This window comes from Xyrauchen texanus, chromosome 42, assembly GCF_025860055.1.
Source record: "Xyrauchen texanus isolate HMW12.3.18 chromosome 42, RBS_HiC_50CHRs, whole genome shotgun sequence".
NCBI classification, from domain to species: Eukaryota; Metazoa; Chordata; class Actinopteri; order Cypriniformes; family Catostomidae; genus Xyrauchen; species Xyrauchen texanus.
Window position 1 is genome coordinate 22,630,120 of NC_068317.1, and position 21,174 is coordinate 22,651,293.

General features: G+C 36.1%; 1 protein-coding gene across 1 annotated transcript in view; it reads right to left on the reverse strand.

The window, feature by feature from the left end:
* Positions 1-14,374, reverse strand: part of LOC127635327 (ribosomal protein S6 kinase alpha-3) — a 53,377-nt gene extending 39,003 nt beyond the window's left edge. The window contains exons 1-2 of the mRNA XM_052115270.1: positions 14,070-14,374; positions 11,346-11,405 (exon numbers count right to left, since the gene is read on the reverse strand). Coding sequence (XP_051971230.1) covers positions 11,346-11,405; positions 14,070-14,132 — 123 coding nt within the window. The 5' untranslated portion in view covers positions 14,133-14,374. The remainder of the gene's footprint in view (positions 1-11,345; positions 11,406-14,069) is intronic.
* Positions 14,375-21,174: the final 6,800 nt, after the last annotated feature.

Sequence of the window (21,174 nt, forward strand, 5' to 3'; positions counted from 1 at the left end):
ACATTATTCCAAACTTTTGGCTGCTAGCATATATTTATAAACAGCTCTGGAAAAAATTAAGAGACCACTGCAAAATGATTAGTTTCTCTGGATTTACAATTTATAGGTATGTGTTTGAATGAAATGAACATTTTTGTTTTCTTCTATAAAGTATGGACAACAATTCTCCCAAATTCCAAATAAAAAAAAATTGTAATTTAGAGCATTTATTTGCAGAAAATGACCACTGGCCAAAAAAAACGAAAAAGAAGCAGTGTTTTCAGACCTCAAATAATGCAAAGAAAACAAGTTCATATTCATTTATAAACAACACAATACTAATGTTTTAATTTAGGAAGAGTTCAGAAATCAATATTTGGTGGAATAACCCTGATTTTCAATCACAGCTTTCTACCAGTCTTTCGCATTGCTGTTGGTGACTTTATACCACTCCTGGCACAAACATTCAAGCAGCTTGGCTTTGTTTGATTGCTTGTGGCCATCCATCTTCCTCTTGATCATATTCCAGAGGTTTTCAATGGGGTTCAGGTCTGGAGATTGGGCTTGATATGGTGCTCCTCCATCCACACCTTGATTGATCTGGCTGTGTGGCAGGATAACCTTGTACGTGGCTTGATACCTGCATCCTTCCCAAAGACGAATCTGCCCAATTAAAGCCTTGCTGAAGCACCCCCAGATCATCACTGATCCTCCACCTGGTCATCTAATGGCTAGATGGTTTCGAATTCTCAGGGCCAGCAAAGCCTTCTCTCCTGGCCTAACATGACAAATAAATCATTCTTTTTCTTCCATTCATTCTTAATCACCTTTTTGCCTATGTATTATTAATCGCTTTCCACTCTTAATTAATCTTCAAACAAATAGAGAAAAACTAAAAGTTTGAGTCAGAATTTATTCATTGATGCTTACAAGCAAAGTGTGACAGCTGTTTCACAAATCACATACCCGAAGCAGTGCTGAGTCTGAGCTTCACGTCCTCATGCCTTCAGAATTTCTGCAGAATCCCTCAACACTGCAGTGAATAGGCAACTTAAGTCAGATTGTCAGATTCATCAGCCAATCAGATTGATTTATTTGTTCTTGGTGGGTGTGATCTTTAGGATATGTCCTGATTGAGGCCTTCTACCTTGAGTGACGCAATCACGCTTTAAGTGATGTATGTATTCAAGAGCGAAAAGCGAATGATCAAGCTCTCTGACGAGTTGGCTGTCATCACTGCTGGTATTGCCGTTGAGAAAGAGATCCTTATGGATTTAAATACATGCGATTTTCTGCATGACCGTGGCATTGCTTAATTTATTATACAGGAAAGTAGGAAATTGGTAAGTGCTTTTTGCATTGTTATAGCAACATCAGGAGTTTTCTAAGTGTAAATAAGGCTGCTTGAGTATTCAGTGTCAGACCAAGTTTTGAAAAGTAGTGCTGCGTTCCATTCAACACTGAAAGTTGGATTTTACAACTTCCTACAAGGAGAAGTGCAATGAAATGCATCTTGAAGTCAGAATTACAACTTGAAGGCTCATGCAGGCATTCTCAAATCTGATTTCATCGAGATGTAAGGGCATGATGTCACACAAACCTGTTGACACTCAGAGAGATATACAAGGTAAGGGATAAACATTCACTTTATTAAGTAATATCGATAAATGAGTTTGTTTCCACATTACATGATATTACATCTTGTTTTACAAACACCTGCAAAAACAGGTGTATAAAACATGGTAAATTATAATCTCTTTTGATAATCATTTACCTGAAGAACAAATGCTAGCACTGCAGCATTATTTATCAGTTGGGTTGCTAGAGACATCTCTAATGAGAGTCAAACGCCTGCTAAGCTAACGGGAGCATTGCAATTTTGTTTCCATAAACATCATCTTTCGAATATCGGGGAATATAATGCATTTAAGGTATCCCACATCCAACTTGAATGGAACACAGCATAACCGTGTACACTGATGAAACTAAATGTATGGTAGATTCATATGAGAAATTATTTTTGAATGTCTGTTCAGGAGACATTCATATCACAAAACAGTCATGTGCATGGATGGGTTTTTAAAATGTCGATTGGTATTACTATTTAGCTGTGACATAATGTATGATGCTCAAAGGCATAGGGTGTCTTATTCGTTGTGAAACTGTGTTTTCTTAATGGCATGAATCACACTGAAGGCCTAGACTGTAGATGCACGGCCCACAACTGTTAGACGGAGACCTGGAGAGGCCTACAAGCCACAGTGTCTCACACCCACTGTGAAATTTGTATATATATATATATATAAAAAATTTGGCATCAAATTGTATTAAAAATGCACGTTTTTGTTCCTATGACTATGAGATTATTTAGCTCATTGGTTAACAGACTATCGTTTTTACAGTTCAAATTAAACCATGTATTGCTGTAGTGTCTGAAAAAACTACTGGCCAAATTTTCACCAGGTTTTTTTTTTTTGGGTGACCTATCAATTTGATTTTGGACCCTGTTAGGAATGCATGTTCAGGGTATGTCAAAAAGTGATGTGGTCTTTCCAGAAGCCGTTTTAAAAAAATGCCTTATGACAATGCCTATGACGAACCCATATTGTGCCCTTTATTAGAGCACAGAATCCAGCACTTACTCATCCTGACACAGCACATACTGCAAACCGTAAAAAATTTAAGCATTTTCTCACCATCCTCTCCTGCTGCTTCCCAAATGCCTCAGTCTTATCAAAACACTCACTGGAGTCATTCACAATTACTGTCGTTGTGGCAGTGGGCCACCGATGTATATGAAATGGAGGGCGTTTTATCTGCAGAGTGAGGGCTGGTGAAGGACATTTTTACATTAAAGCCACAGACAAGATGAATGGATTCCCCTCTCTAGATCTCAATAACATTTCAACAACCACCCCCACTCCACAATCTTTCTCGTAAAATCACTCTCTACCTCTGCTTTCAATTTGCTATGGCTGCCTCTTTTCTTCTCTGTTTTTTTAAATTCCTCTGTCATGTGCTCATCTTGGCAGGACAGCAGACCAGAGCTCAATAATTAGGATGGCCCATGGCCCAGGGCCAGTTTGAGAAAGTTTCGGGCAAGTTGATGGAGCTGTCACATGCCCTCGCGGACTTCATCATGCACATGTAATTTAATGACTTGCAAACGTAAACATTTGGTGTTCTGTGATTTTTTGGAACATAGCTGTTTTGTGAATTCTGTCGATGTAAATATATCACCATGCTGCTATCCAGCTGGCTGACATAGATATAGTTTCGTCTAAATTGCAAGAGTGAATTTGAAGCATTAGTGAGAGGGTTGAAAAATGCTTAACAAATCAGTAGAGATGCAATGATGCATCAGCCAAACATGAATTACTTTGAATTGGGTAACAATGACAGCAGAGTTGCCATTTGTAAGATTTGCACTGCTAGAATTCAAGAGGAACTACTGTTTAAAATTTTAACCCTAGAATGCATACTGTATGTTCAATGCTGGTGTTCAATGCATTTAACACTGGTATCACTCTTGTAATACATTGATTTTTCTTATTTGTGTTATGCAATTAAACATTTGTTAAATACCATGTTCACGTTCATATTTATGTTTAGTATTTAAGTCTAACAAGTTGTCTTTCAGCCGATGCTTTTATCAAAAGTGCATTTATCCAAAGTGCAAAACTTACCAACACTACGGTATCGGTATTTATCGACGGTACACCTTTATCGATAACCATATAAAAAAAAATTCCGATATAATGCTCGATAGTTTCATTTAAATGCATTCAAATGTAAATAGACATGAAGTTTGGTTGCATGAACAACCCTCATCATAAACAGCCTATCATATGGCTTGATAAAGGAGCATGCTACAAGTGACAAGCAAACAGCCAATAACAAGTTGCGTTGCTGTTGGGTTCGGTTGCGCTATCGCCATGTGACATCAGAACACACAAACACATGCGAAAATGACTGCCGTGCCTGTCGGCAATGAGGAGATTATGAATTAAAAAAAAAGAACATGTCAGCTCCACAGTGTGGCAGTTTTTTGGTTTCTTTACATCTGACCAACATCAGAACACAGTTGAGTGTAAGCTTTGGGAAGAAAAAAAAAAAGGCCCGACCAATTACGGAAACACAACTAATTATTTAATCACTTTAACCGCTTACACCCTTTGGAATATGCAGCATGTCGTCCGCCACAACCTACATCTACCTCACCTCAACAAACAACCCACAAGCTGTCCACAAAGGAGAGGTACTCGGCAACAATGCCTTATGAGAAATCCTCCAAAGGATTTTTGTAACATTTTATTTATTAAGTTCAATAGTTTCTTTAACACTTATGTACTGTATTTAATCTTCATATAAGAAAGAAGATATTTGTTTACATTTTATTTTGACTGCTAAAACTAAAATTATTTTTTGTTTTTATTAATAGAGTGGGTAAATTACATATACAGTGGTTAAATTCAAACCTTTTTTCTACTGGCGTTTGTTTAAAAAAAAGTTATTAAAATGTATCAATAATTATCAATACCTAATGATATGAAACATTATACCATGATACATCGCACAGTCCTAATCATAATATAGAAATATAGTTCCATCCAACAATAAAGAGTACATAGGTTTGTAATTTTACAAGATTATATATAAAAAAGGTTCCTAGTCAACTGTACTTTCATGTATGTGTTTGTGTGGGTTGATTTGTCGAGACATTTCATATTTTACCACCAAACATGGAAATTGCCCATAATTCTGTTATACAGCAATTTTAACACAATGACACAAAACTCCTACATTATTTTAAATGTTTGCAAAACTATTCAGAATTTAATAAAATATCAACCATTTAAAAAAATATATCTAAATTCATAAAATTATCATTACAGTTAAATCTCCTTGGAAAAAATAAGCAGTTTTATAAAGAATAAGCATTTAGATTTTATCTGGGGTTTTTTTGACCCACATATGCACTCCCTGGTGAGTTTAATTCACCAGGTTCAGTTAATAGGAGTTAAGAAAATTCGAAAAAATAAGAAATCTTACCAACAAGAGGCTATTCAGAATTCAGCTAATGTGAATTAATAATGATGATGGGAGTTAATAATGTGCTTTTTAGTTCCGTGTTTTGTTTATAACTGAAACCAGTATGTCAGAAAAACATTTAGAGACACAGAGAATAAAGTAATTAAAAATGTTTTATCTTTATAAGTTGTGTTATTATTTATCAATGATTTGAAACAAAGTAGCCTAAAAAAGCAGGACCACTGAACTATCAGTATTGGTGTCGGCAGACGTTGTTCTATATAATCGAAAATCTGTGTTGGCACACACATTTTGTATTGGTGAATGCCTAATAAAAATATGTTGCAAAAAAAGAAAATGTATATTTTTTGGTGGGGCCAGAAAATGGGCAATTAGCAGGGTAAATATAGGCCAAGTAAAATATCTGAACTGAAAAAAACAAAAAAACAGACAAAAATCCTTTTTGTTGTGCCCTGCAAACAGAGGCTTTGTTGCATGATGCTCCCTCATCATCACCCCTGAGATATGGAAGAACCTTCCTGGTCCTGACCGACTTATACCCCCCTCTTTTGAGTCGTACAAATGAGAGCCTGTACCTAAAGCTCTTTAGTGGAGGAATGACTATCAACTCTCCCACACATATTCAGCTCGGAACAAAGAGCAGAGTTTAACCAACATGGATTCCACAGGTTTCGGACCCCTCCGCAGTCACACGCCAAGCCTCTGACACACACCCACTCTTGCTTTCTTACACACACAGTGCGCCGTCACAACGCTTTTGTGTCCAAGATAAGTGGGATGTTAGAAGAGATGGATTCACAATGAGAGACTAACAGGAAACCTCTATTGAGAATGCCATTACCCAATGTACCCTCTGTGTGTCAGTAGAGTTGGGCGATATAACCAAATAAATTTGGTATACCTCCAGATTTTTCAGTCCTTTGACAATATACAATTTTTACCACTCAGTATTAATGTATAATGTATTTGCTCTAAAATGGCTTCAATCAGAGAAACCATTGTTTCAACCAAATAATATATATATTTTTTAATTTAGTTTCAGTATATTTATTGCAACAAGTAAAACACAATTATATAAAAAAAATCTAGTTAAAAATAACCAAGGCATGTTTTCCCACATAATTTTTCACTAAAGGACAATTACATTTTAGCATTTTCATTAACGTATATGAACCAATATAACGACACATAGTTATAAACAGCAATATTTTTAATAAAATATTTTGGTACATGTAAAATGCCAAGCAGAGACTTGCAAAAAAGTTAAATGCAAATGAATCGTTGAATAGGAGTTATAAGTCAATTCATCGACATGGGAGCAATGGTGCTGATGTCGGATGACCCGAGGACAAGTCTGGCATGCATCATTTCTCGAAACCATTTTCTGCTCTTCACGGAATTTCCGGTTCTCTCTCTATCTACTATCATTCAATAAAGTGTTTTTTTTTAAGTATTTAAAAAAAAGCCAAAATTAAAACTCAATTTTTATATTTTCTGAGGAAAATCTTGCCACCGCAAAGCTAAGATGTTGTGGGTGGTTGCCAGAATATTGCTGTGCAGTTGCTGGGTGTGTTGGATGGTTACTAGGCAAATTCTTTGGCTAACCCTCAAGTGTCTCTATCCAAAGTTTACCTGACCAACCACTGGGTGGCACCATGATTATTTTGATTGACTGTTTTCTGGTTCTGTTCTCCAAATGAAGTAATGTATCTACCAAAACCAACCCCGATGGGAGGACAACAACCATTTTAAGTCATCAACGTACAGTAACTAACCTCGGGTAATCAATCCACTCATGAGGCAATGTCAAAAGACCGTCATCGTGACTAAAATATGGAGCCACATTTTTTTTTTATTACAAATGCTTAACAACACGTTATCTGCTAAAAACATACGTAGATGGTGTGGGACAAGTTACATAATTAAATGTAATACTTGAGGTCAGGGGTTTGTTCAAATCCCTATATGACCAATGGCCTTAGAGAGAACCACTAATCATGCTTGCCTTACCAATCGCCACTAATAACAAATTTATTTACAAATTGAAAGGGTCTAGGAATCATTTTGAAGCTGAACATAAACTTAAGTCTGTTTTTTAGCCACAGCAAAGCAAGTGTGAATCAGGTGTGCAGGGCCATGCTGGAAGAGTGAGTCAGAGTAGACAGCATGATGTCTCGCCACTCTCACACCAATGACTGCAGAAAAAGACAGAGACGGAGAGAGGGAGAAAGAGAGGTAAAAAAGAGGCAAGAGTGGGTGTCCACAAAGCAAGAGCAAGTCAGTCCAGATGGTCAGAAACGATTAAATACCATCTGCCAGATAAATCTGGAGACATTGCCAAACATTAGCACCAACAAGCAACACACACCATACACGCCCCACACATAGACATAGATGAAGCTAATGCTGGGCACATACATGACCCTGAAATGAAACAGTACATCAGTGTCAGGAGAAGTGATCACAGTGTCAGGTAGGAGGATGAGTAGTCGATGCAAACTGATTAGGAGAGAGTTTGAGAAATTGAGCGTTTCAAGTTTAACTCACTTTTGAATTAAGGTTAAAGGAATTTAAAGCATAATGTTGATAATAATATAACAATTATTTTGACTTGCCACTTGTTTATATCAAAAAACCAAAAATAGTTAAAGGCTAGTAAGGCAGTTACGATGAAAGTGAATGGGGACAGTTCATAAACATTAAATGGTCTGCACTTATATAGTGCCCTTTTAACCTTAACGGTATTCAAAGCACTTTACACTGTGACTCATCCACCCATTCATACACACATTCATACAAGGCGCTAGCCTGCCATTGGGAGCAACTTGGGGTTCAGTGTCTTGCCTAAGGACACTTCAGCATGTGGAGTCATGTGGGCCAGGATTCGAACCACCAATCCTGCGATTAGTGGCCAACCTGCTCTACAAACTGAGCCACAGCCACCCCTAAACATTAAAATACACACCATTTCAAAAGTATAGCTGCAAGACGTTAACATCAGATGTGCAAACACGCTTTTACTGTGATAAAATCATGAACTAAATGTACATGTAATGCTTGGCTTGTAACTAAAATGTTGCAAAACGAACCAAAGCACCATAAGCCATTTGAGACCCTTCATCCCAGTGCCCTGGGATTTTTAATAACCATAGAGAGACAGAGGTTTAACATAGAGGGGTTTGGAACAACATGAGGGTGAGTGAGTGAGTGAGTATGTGAGTGAGTGAGTGAATGATGACAGATTTTCATTCTAAGGTGAACTATTCCTTTAAACAAAATTTTACATGAGCTCTCGGTTTCATAACCTGTCAGCATTCATCAGAGGGAGCCAATGAGCTGTTAGCTGGTGTGATTCTCTGTGTTTTGTGAATGAATTAAAAGAGAGAGGTTTAAATATGATCCGGTTTAGAAATTCTGAAATTGTTTGCAGATAAGGCTAAGTGCCTGAGTGTAAAACCAAATATAAGAAACACACATTTTCCTTCTCTCCTTCCTGTTTTATTGCTCCATCTACAGCCACTCTGAGAAAGTGAGCTGCTTTAAGACCATTTAACTGAGCACATGACTAATGCATTCACACGCTCTCCTACTCATTAACTCTCATTATGCTACTGAAAAAAACTGTTTATCCACCCCATTAAACACAGGAATCGGAACATACTGAGGTAAGCACACAAATATACAGTATACACTAAAACAACAACACATAAAAAGACACACAAACAAACACTAACAAAATATATTTAATTCTACTGGTGACTTTTTAAGGGATTCTTCAAACAAAAATGAACATTTTGTCATCATTGTATCACCCTCATGCTTTTCTAATCCAAACCCATATAAATTCCTTTGTAAAGTCATTCACTTTCATTGTACAGAAAATTATGCAATAAAAGTGTATACTTTTTAGTGTCAGTCTTAAATCTTTTTGTGTTCAATATGGGTTTTGAACAACATGAAGATTAACATTTTTGGGTGAACTATCCCTTTATACTTGCTGAATAATGACAAATATTAATTTGTATTGGTTTGTCAATGATGCATTCGTAGAAAATGTTGGGATCTCTACACTGAAACAAATAGAAAAGCAGGTTGGCCGATTTGCAAATTCATATTATTTGTTATCTACACAAAAAAATTGTGTTTCTCTTCTAAACTTGTTTTCTTTTCTTTCTTTGTAACTCTGTACAATGTGCCCTCTACTAGATCACAATAAGTAGGGCAAAAGTGTACTAGATTACATTATGTAGGGTAAATGTGAACCAATGTAGTATGTTAAACAATGGCAAAAATTTTATTTTTGCTGTTTGTTATATTTACTTTATTTCTCTCTCTCTCTCTCTCTCTCTCTCTCCCAATGTGTTCTAGGTCCTAGCGGTGGCGGAGGACGGATCGCAGTTGCCTCCGTGTCTGAGAAAGCCAATTCGTGCATCTTATCCTGTGGCTTGTTGATTGCATTACCACGGAGACAAAGCGGCGTCCACGCTCAACTCACCACGTGCCCCAACGAGAGCGAGAACCGAATTATAGTGACCAGACCAACTGGAGTCACTCAGCACGCCCTGGATTTGAACTTGCGACTCCAGGTGTGGTAGTCAGCATCTTTACTCGCTGAACTACCCCGGCCCCCCTAATGTAACAATTCTTGAACATTTTGTCACAACTTAATTTCACTGCATTCAATATACTTACTTTTTCTTTTCTTTTTTTTTTTTAAAGGATATATTTGTGTAGGGACTACATGAATACTTTGTTGACATAATGGCAGGGGATTTGTAGTTCCCAGCATACTTTGCATGGGACTTGATGCAGTATATATATATATATATATATATATATATATATATCTTATTGAAATTAATAGATAGTTTATGTATTTTGAGCAAGAGGAGGAAAGGAGGAGATTTAACACTGTTCATTGCTGTTATTTTGGGATTTAGAACCAATTCTGTTATGCTGTGTTAACATTGTGTTGAAAAGTTGTACTTTAGATTAGGTTGAGGACGGATACACACAAACAATATATGCTGTTGCTTTACTACTTAACATTTAGCATGCTAAGGTATGTTATTATTATCAAACTAGCATAACATTATAACATAAATCAGTGATGTGACACAAAAAATAAGTTAAACTGAAGAAATGAATAATGTTAGGGACACATAAAATTACTCCAAGGCCACTTAACAGGGAAATTTTAAAATAACTTTATTCCATTATGTTAAAATGACGTGTTTTCAGACAAAGAATAAATGAACTAAACCAAGATGAAAAAATATGTTTATGTAACTTATTTGATTCAGCATAATTGATCATGAACCGAAGTACATGATTAAATCATGTAAATAAAATAAAAAAATTCGGAGTACATTTGGGTCAAACACAAGTTGAAGTGCAGACCTGTAAAAATTGAGAAAAAAGGGCAAAATTTTGAATCCAAGTTCAGCATTTAAAAGTTACAAAAGAGTAGCTTTCAGACACTTTATATGTTTTAGAGTGTGCTTATGAGTGGGGAAGTTCAGGATGGAAAACTAATACTCTAGAGAAGGTTTTTAATGACGCACCAACTTTCTTAGGTCCATCTGCCCTGCATTTAAAAATCAATGCTTCTCAGCACCAGTGCGGGAAGAAGGCAGGGGAGTGTTTCAGTGATAGGGAAGTCCTAAAAGTCTGCTTTGATGTTTCCAGTATGAGGTCAGAATCAATTATGTCATAATGGCGTTGTTTCATGCATGTTACAATAACTCGCTAACGACATCTGAAAAGAGTGTAGGAAGAATCCTTCCTGAACTAGTACAACAATTACTGTTTAAACAGATACGCTCCCACAAACAAAAACAATGAGCACATTGTTGTCTAGGCTGGTGCCTTTTCAGCAGAGGGCAGAGGAATGCTGGGCCCCCATACAGTGCAATAAGTATAGTACATTGCAGCTCAATGCAGCTCTAAGTATGCCTATGTAACATGCTGGATTTCCAGCTTCTCTGCCATGCATACAGCAATCAGAGGGCTAAATCGATGTAATCTCTGTCTATGGGGAAACAGTGATCAATAACTTCCATTTATCACCAGCTCCCCTTACACGTACACATAGAGGGGAAATTAAGGTGGTACCCTGGAGACCAGCATCTATAGTGTTTGGTGAGGTCAAGAAGAGCCTCTTCTCAGTGTTGCAACCTTGAGAAGAAGCTTTGGAGAATCCTTGAGAAAAACAAGTTGAAGACCAAGAGGAAAAGAGAGAGAGAGAGAGAGAGAGAGAGAGAGAGAGAGAGCGATAAGAAGGGTCTAAAAGCTTGGGGATATATAACACTCACTTGACAAAGCAGGTTTTCATCTTCTCCCATGCAGTCCTCCAAGGCGTGATGGGGCTCAGTCTGTCATGTGAGGGAAAAGTTAATATGGAAAATCAGTGTCTCATGCACAGCTATGCAAACCATTTTGGACAAATGAAGCTCAACTGGTACAGCATGGCACTAGTGATGATAAGGTCAAGGTTTTGGGATCCCAAAGAATACATCGATTGACAATACACTGTAAGTCATTTAGAATTAAAGTTGCATAAAAGTCAAGAGTCCAAAAAATTATTATTTTTGCAAATTTGTTTTGTGCTGCTAGTGGCTCACAGATTAAAAGTCTGACCTACACCCAATGTAATAACCACAAAGTGGGTTTACTTAGTTTCTAAGAGCCATTACTATGGCAGCCACACAGTCATGCCAGTATAAATGATTGCTCATCTGCACCAAATGACAGTGGTGGAATGTCTCATTAAACTGGGCCTGCACACTGTCATTGACTGTTTAGGGTTAATTAGTCAGGGAGGGGACACAGACAGGCTGATCTGTCAATGCACAGGAGTGAAACTGATGGATGTCCCATGATCATCTGCTGGCTGGATTGAAATATTGTGTCCTCTTTCTCCACACTAATACCATCACAACAGCTTTATCGCAGACTTTATTACATCTGGATCAATGGGCTTTGTTTGTTTGAGCTGTAATCTGAAACATTGCATCATTCTGGAATAGATGACTGTGCAGTTTGGAGTGAATATGAAAATGTAAAAAAAAGAAAAAAGCAGTAATTTGCATGTATTGAATGCGTGCATGCTAATTGTCTTGTTTTTTTTGTTTTTTTTAAGAAATCTGAACATCTGAGAAAACAAAATTGTGATGGTAAAGATATGAAGGTTTATGTGTAAATAAATGTTAAAATGTTGTTATGGTTATGTTATATAAGTCCCGTAATCCTTCACCGTAAAAAAATTCCGGAACTTTAATGGTAAAAGAATGTAAAAATGCAACAGTAAAAAAAGTTAATTGGTTAACCGATAGTTACCAATGTTTAATATATTTAACAAGACAATACATGTAATTTTACAGTAAAATATTGCAAAAACATAAATAAAAAAATATGTTGTTTGATGTAAAACGTATGATTTTACCATATCATTAACCATAAAAATTTGAAAAACGTTATGTTTAACAAAAACAAACATGTACAGTATTGTAAACTATGGTAAACTATTTTTAAAATTACAGTGAAATCAGGTATTTCAATAAGTCCCTGAGAACAGTTATGTTTATTTTTTCTTTTTAATATCAGATAACATTGGAGTGTTCTGTGTTAAATTTTATGTAGTTTAGTTCATGTTTATTGCATAACTTTAGTGTCACGTGTGTTACTCTGGTGGTGTTTTGTGTTTGTGGGAGTGACACCGTGGACTGTCTCTACATGTGTATTACTTATTGCTCCTGGAATGGCCGTGCTTGATGAACTTTAAAGTCATTGTGTGGCCTTTTGTTGTTATCAAGTTAAACAACAATACATTTTAAAGTGAAAAGCAAACTTTTATATTTCCAGAAGGTTAGTATATCAAGTTTATATAATTTAATAATATAAACTGTGGTGAACCATAAAATCAAAAGGCATCAAAATTACATACTGTAAAGCCTGAAACATGGTCACTGTATTTTTTATGGTACATTTCTGGCAACCACAGCTGCTGGTATTTTGACATAAATGTCTTTTCTTTTTCTTTTTTTTACAGTTTCCAATAGACCTCCAACCATATTCTAAAAATCCCATTAAGAAATCATAAAAAACTTTTGTGTTATAAGCAACGGTATTTTACAATACACACTAAAATTGTTTGGTAACACTTAACATTTAGGATGTAGGCTATTCATTAATGTTTGTTAACTCTTTAACATGGATACCAATAAACAATACTTTCATAGCAATTGTTGATCTTGGTTAATGTTACTTTCCAACATGTTTAACATTAAACATGGTCTTTGTGAACTTTAGTTAATGCATTATGAACTAACATGAACAATAAAAATGTACAAATTAACATTAACCAAGACTAATAAATGCTGTAATAAATATTGTTCATTGTTAATCAATGCCTAAACAATTCACTAATGTTAACAAACACATTTTTATTGTTATGTGTTAACCTGCCAATTATCATCAGAAATATATGGAACTATCCAACATTCAAAATAAAAAATGTATCTTATCTTTCAGTGCCCCTACAAGACTTTTCAAAACTAAAAATTAAGGTATACACTACACAGGTTAAAGTTCATATTTTAAATAAATTTCTCATCATTTCAGTGATTATGACAAAGATTCCAACGGATGAATCGAGTCAAACTTCTTTCAACAGTCAGAATCAACGTCACAGTACCGGCATGAATCATACTGAGATTTGTGGACATTACGCACAATTGATTCAAAGGTCAACGTGTATTTCACGAAAACTTCTCAATCAACAAAACATACTGATCAAAATTAATTGATGTGCTATTTACAAAGTTATTAGACAACAAGTAAAACATTTAAAAGGCTGTTGGCCAAGGATACATTTAAAAGGATTTGCGAACAGACATAAAACGAGTCATGCCCTCTAGGCTATAACGGGTAAATCCCCTAACATCGGATATACAGATAAAGATCTGGAACAGGTTGTTGTTGTTGTTGTTAGTAAATATATCTGCCTTATTTGTCTGGAGGACTGTTGGGGGACTCACCTCGCTCGCCGCACTCCCGATTGTCATCTTGCGCCAAGGGTCAACTAGTTGTGCCAGAGGCATGTTCACGTTCCGGAGGTTCCTTCTTTACCAGATTAGATTCAGAGGAACGATAGTGAGCTACTATTGGAGAAATTACGCCAGCTTGTTTGTGCGATCTTGACACAAAGCGAAGAACCCAGGGTTTCGCGTGCGTAACGCATCCAAAAGCGCCGCTGTCACCTTTTCATCCACTCACCTCTGACAGTCAGCGCTGCGTTTCCATAGAGATAGAATGACCGTGCCCCTGATCTCGCGCCAGTCGCTCTCTCTCTCCCCTCTGATAGAAACAACACGTTCACGCGCTATTTGCGCTTCCGCTTATCCTAGTATGACGCATCGGATTGGCTTATCTACCTTTCAGTCTTAGTTGAGGGAGGGGCGGGTGCTCTAGGGCTCGTAGACGGACAGGTGAAAGCGCATTGGATTCATAGGCTAAGCTGTGGTCTTGATATGCGTTGAGACACGCTCTCCCAACTTTCTTGTCAACACAGGCCACAGCTTAGCATCACTACATACAACACTACATTACATTTGCATAATATCGTCTTTGATTTATGGAAGGTATACGAATCTGGTCTGTGAATATTAGCCTACAAGTAGAGGAATACGACGACATGGTGTTGCGGTAGACTATGTGCCTCTCATATATTGGCATAAAAGCTTGTCTTGTCAGCTTTATTTGACACTTGGTTCACGTGACAGTGCGACATCTCCTGGTGAGTTTTAGTGACGCAGGACTTAACATTCATTAGATGACGACAACTGAAATCATGAAAAATAATCGAAATAATAACAACAAATTAATAAATAAATAAATATTTATTTATTTCATTCTTTCAGTTGGTGGCTCAGTGGTTAAGGCTTTGGGTTACTGACCAGAGGGTCAGGGGTTCAAGCCCCAACACCACCAAGATGCCACTGTTGGGCCCTCGAGCAAGGCCTTTGAACCTATCTGCTCCAGGGGCACTGTATCATGTCTGACCCCATTTTTAAATACGCCTGTACATTTCTCATCAAATTAAGTGCTACTTAAAATACATGAGCTTCTATAAGGTGCTCGCAGTAATTATTTTCCTCATTTAAAACGTTTTCCTTCTAAAGAAATTAATTGTAATTTTCAAACATATGTATAAAATCATGTGCACCCACATGAGATGAAGACTTTAGTTATATCAGTAATCTTATAAAAGCAGTTTTATTCTACATAGAGAGGGGCCCCTGACGGGGGCCGTCATGTTAGGATCACATGATCAGTTGAATACTTCTCGCTTAATCTTAATCGTAATCACCCTGTTATTGGACACTTTCACTCAGGGATTAAATTAATCATGGCTGACTGTGAAAAGTACATTTCTACAATGGCATTTGTAACTAAAAACTATGTGTTTGAATTATTCTGCATCCATGCCTCTAGGTGTCAGTGTAAGTCCAAGACAACATTAACAAATACAGAGTGCACCTTTAAATCAATAGTGGAAATGTGCTCTGGATCATTTATTGTAACAGTTTTGTTAACAACTGTAATTAAACCTTTATATTTTGCATCAATGAGTAAATACATTTTCTTTTTTTATAAATGACCAAAGTATGCAAAATACAATAAGAAAATATGGGATTTGCTGATACCCTGGTATGAATTATTGCCAACTGGCCAAGACATTAAGGTGGAACAAGCCAAATTATGCCTGAGGAGGTGCAAGGTTACAACAATGATGAAATTACATTTATGGTCATACCATTATCATAAGTACATCATCATTTTCAGATACATCACAGTTAATATTATCATCAGATACATTATATATGATTTCTATTCTTTTGCAGGTACAGATGCCTGCCTATTATGTGCTATAACAGTTATCTCTACTTTTCCAGTATTACAACAGTATAATCTCCTTACAAATCTCTGCATTAATGTCCTGACATGAAAAAAAAAAAAAAGTTCCAGTGATTTTTCAATAACATGCTAGGCTAGGTGTAGAAACCACGTTGTTTCTAAGGTCTGCTCATTAACTGTATTATTAATAACATAGATTATTGATATAATCTCCTGATGAAATAAGGGGTGTGTAAATAAAGTGTGTATTTTTTTTAATTAAAATAATCTCTTCTATACTACCTTAACATGCAGAGACAACTATAAGCAAGCTATTTGTAAGTTGATTCCCCCGAAATTAATACACTGCGGCTTTGTGGCACAATCAAAACATTGTTCTGTTTGTTAGAGCCTCCTGACCAGCCTGACATAGCAACACTGATTTAACCAATAGTGTGCATTTGGAGCAGGACAATATGCCTATCCCCAGATCAATGGCAAATGGGGGGACCAGAGGTACAGAAATGTCATACTTCATGTTTAAAACCAGACAAAGGATGATGCCTCCAGTACTTTGTGATGACTGTACCTTGATGTCCTCCACACTGGCCATGTTCCTGTTGATCATTTGGTCCTTTAGCATAGTGATTGGGTCACTCTTCTTGTGAACTTCTTGATTTCCTCACATGTGTGGTAATTAAAAGAGAGAATCAATGATTAAAGGCACACTATGTAGAGAACAGCAAGACCACTAAAATGAAGCGGTAACTAGCTAAAGCTAATATTGCCAAGGGGAGGAACATGATTATGGAGGGCTAGAGGGTGAAGACAGTGTTTTAAATGAATCAAAGAGAGAGGAGTGGCTGCCACAGGAACATGATTGAAGATCAACCTCACCTGACTCCATGATCACTCATGCTGTGCCCATGGTAACAATATGTCTGGAGCTCCATTAGTATGGGTACCTGGAACAAACAGGCCAGGAGTGGGTCACACATTTACCGTCACAGTCCCGATCTCCCAAACGGATGTCTGTTTCCACAACTAGCCCTTGAGAAATCTATAACTATTCCTAAACTTGATCACCGGTAATGCAAAATACTTTTAAAGAGATAGTTCACCACATAATTCTGTCATCATTTACTTACTCTCATGCTGTTCCAAACATAGGAAGAATGTTAGCCTGAGTCACAACTAACATTGATTGCATAAGTTTTCCATACATTTTAAGTGCATGGTGACTGAGATTGTCAGTCCCTAACATTCTCCTTAATATATCCTTTTGTGTTCCACAGAAAGTTGGTTTAGGAACAACATGAGGGTGAGTTAATGATGACAGAATTGTAATATTTGGGTGAACTGCTTTATACCTTTAAGCTCCTAATATCTACTCATTAAACTTTTGTTAGTGAGAACTCTCACTTTACCTCTCTTTACAGATCTTCCAAAAAATCTTCTGAAACATGGTAGCCTCTTTCACACAGGGAACATCCATACCATCCACCTGGAGATTACAAAGTAAAGGACTGTTTATACAGAGTAACTTACTTCCTCACATGTGCCTTTTATGTAGAGGAGTGGGCTAGAAAGGAAAAATAGATGAAAGCCACCCTTAAACCGGGTATGAAGTCTCCTCTTGTAGTAGTCTGTGCCGTTCCACTGAAGTGCCCATGCCATATTTATTATTCTCACAGATGAAAATGCAGGGGAGTGCCATGTTGACTCTAAGATCTGGCTCTGATCATGAGACTAGTCAGATTTATTTTTATTTTGACAAAAGCAAATCCCACACAACCCGTGAACATAACAGACTAAATTATCTCACCTGATTGGCAGTTCTTTCCCCACTGAGTATGACACAGACCTCATTCTTACCCTGATACTGGCACGCCAGGGCCACACCTGCAAAACATTGATATTTATATCAAGAAGTGCTTGACATTCTTTAAGGAATACAGAGTGCCTCTCACCTGGGCACAAACCATACCATTGACACCATTGAAATCCTTGGCAAATGTGAATAGCAAGTTGCTCTTGTCTTTGGTGACACCACCCCTTCGCCCTGAGATAGATTACATCCACATGCTATAAACAGTAGAAAACTCAGAGAGTATTATTAGTACTCTCAAAGAGGATGAAATTGTTGCCTTGTTTATGAAATATGGTTATATTATCCATTGGTATAATTACAAACAGCTTGCTGTGGCACTTACTGATACTGAGGGAGGTTGAGGTTGAGTTGGGTTTGCTGGATCATATGGAGAAGTTAAGTCAGTGTATTCAGACATGGCGATGAACAGTTAATGAAAAGCACAAAGTGTGGATGACTGGAGGCACCAGTGAGGCCAGAGTCCCACCAAAAAATCCACGATCATAATGGAAATACCTAACCATAAGACTGCTAAAACAACTGCATACAGCAAGGGACAAATCCCTTATAAACTCTTAACCCTACGTCTTACCTCTGACACTGGTTGGGTACCCTACCAGACAAACAAAGAGATAAAAAAACATAAAGGCTGCTACTAAAGCGTTGTGAAATACAATTAATTTGGTTGACTTGATGATAACTGGACCAGATAACTAGATAGATCTTCAAATAACGTTTCTGAAATCTACAAAAATATTTCAGAAAACATGCAAAAATTACCCCATTGCATCACTCTGTAGACCACGCATATAATTCCAACTCTAGTTCCAATAAATGCCATTATACGCCAAGTTATCCAGCCAGGGTAGATGTGCAATACAGTATTTACAGCACACCATCTACTGTTAAAGGCAGAGGATGCTATAGAGGTCTAGTTTAGGCCTTTAGTAAATCTTTTAATGCCTCTAAGCTAAATAGAGTTTGAATATATCAAAGCCTCTGTCTCTGTATCAGCAAACAGATAACACACAGATACATGCGATACATACGTTTATTCTGGCTCCACCTTTAAGTGAATTTGCAGTCACTCTCCAAGTTCTGCTTGCTCCAAACCTACACAGGTGTGTTTCAAGAGGATCAACCCGTGCAAGCTATTGTCTTAAACATTGACACTAATTCCACATGGCTGAGAATTTTATCCGTTTCAAGAATTCAAGTCCAATTTCACAGCGTGCAACAACAACAACACATTGTATTTTTGTCATTGTTATTGTTGTAATTATTATTATTAGTAGTAGCATTAGTAGCCTAGTAGTAGTGATAGTAATAGTAATAGTACTAACATTTTTTCAAAAGTTGTAAAAAATTTAAAATATTTAAAAATATTTTAAAAAAAGTTGCTTATTTACGTCAAGCCAACCCAAAATCAATTAAATACAAATAATATTACAGCTACAGTAGGTCCATTTGTAGTTATATTTTGTATGTCTATGCAAGTATGCATACATAATAATTATGCTAGCATCTCATTAGGCACAAAGCAAAAAAAAAAAATTAAAAATAAGAGAGAGAGAGAGAGAAAGAAAGAAAAAGAAAGAAAAGAAAATATAATAAATGTGTTGTGTAAAATTGTGAATAGGATGCAGTTGCGTCACATAAATAAACTGATATATAAATAGGGCAACATTTCACAGACACGATCTACTTAATTTGGGAAATTTTATAACAATCAGTTTGGTTGTTCTGATGGGTACTGGCAATGAACGGCTTTTATTTTAGTGACTTGTAAAGAACGTCATCTTCAGTAATGAAATAGACTAGTGCCACCAAGCGGTAATGCGCAATCAGAACAGAATGATGTATTTTCTGTGTTTGAATACACTGAATAGGTTTGTGTTCCGTTTCACCCACCTATGTATGATAAAGGTCCCTAATTCTTAAAAACAAATTTACTGTGTAAAATGTTTGAGTATAATCTATCCTTTTTGCTTAAATTATTTAAACGAGAAAAAAAAACAAGAAACACTTTTTTTGCTGGCACGCAATTAGCAGTTTATATTGTCCTACTTTATCAATATCACTAACAATGAATGCAAATCTTCAAAAAGTTCTGAAATTAGACTATATAAAATATACACAAAATTACATGTGTATGAGAAACAGAGCATTAATCTAATATAATAGGTCAGCTGAATGTGTTAAAAAATAAATGTATAAAGTTTTCATCAAGCATCAAGTTTCATATTTTTCATATACAGTCATATTGAATGAACACCAAAATATGTAGTTGGTGGTACAACAAAATTATTAAACTTTTGTTCATTAATGACTTATTAAAAATAATTATATTTTTGTAATGAAACATAAACATGAACCATAATTAGATAATATTTGATTAATTATTTTGTAATATTCTTTGGATAGTAAACCATGTGTACTGGAAGATATTTATATAATTATTTGCACATTACAAAAACAAAGAACATTGAGCACTGCATTAAAGAAATAAAGGGGAAATGTGGAAAACCGGGCCAATGTATTCTGAAAAATATAGATGTGTCGTTTAAAATATATAAATAAGAAATAAGTAAATCAAATAAAATTATATAAAAACTAGGGATGTCAATAGATTACAATTTTTATTCAAATTAATTATATGGTGTCCTGATTAATTAATCAAATTAATCCCATATTAAATATTTGCTGAAAAGGCCCCTCAAATAACAATAATTCAATATATAATGAAATAATAACACTTATCTATCTATCTATCTATCTATCTATCTATCTATCTATCTATCTATCTATCTATCTATCTATCTATCTATCTATCTATCTATCATATTCTAAATAATATTAAGATAATTAAAATACATTACATTATTGTGGCAGAGGAGTTAAGTATTGATGAGACGATACAAAAAACACCTTTAGAATCCAATGTATTGTTTATTTGCATATTATTGAATATAAGCCAATCATTGGAATACATTTCACAGAAATCCATTTTGCTAATTAATTTGTCAGTCAGCCAGAGGTTTATTATGAGGGCTTGTCTAAGACCCATACACCTGTGCCAGATGGATGCTTTTGGTTGCATGGCATCATAAACATAACATTTTTAGTCTGCAGTGTTAAATGTAGTTTAATACTTTTAAGAACACATCTTGAGATCCCTTGGTTTGGATTTGTGTTCCATCAAGCTGTGTTTTGAACATGCATCCTCCTGCTCTCTACTGTGCTGAAGGGTTGTTTTGTTATCTCTGAATAAGCTGCGCATTGCCTATACAGCCGAAGTTTTGCTTACTGCCCCTGGAGAACACAGGTGGTACTTCAAGCTTGCATTTTTCAGGAATCTTATTTTTATTAAGGTCCGG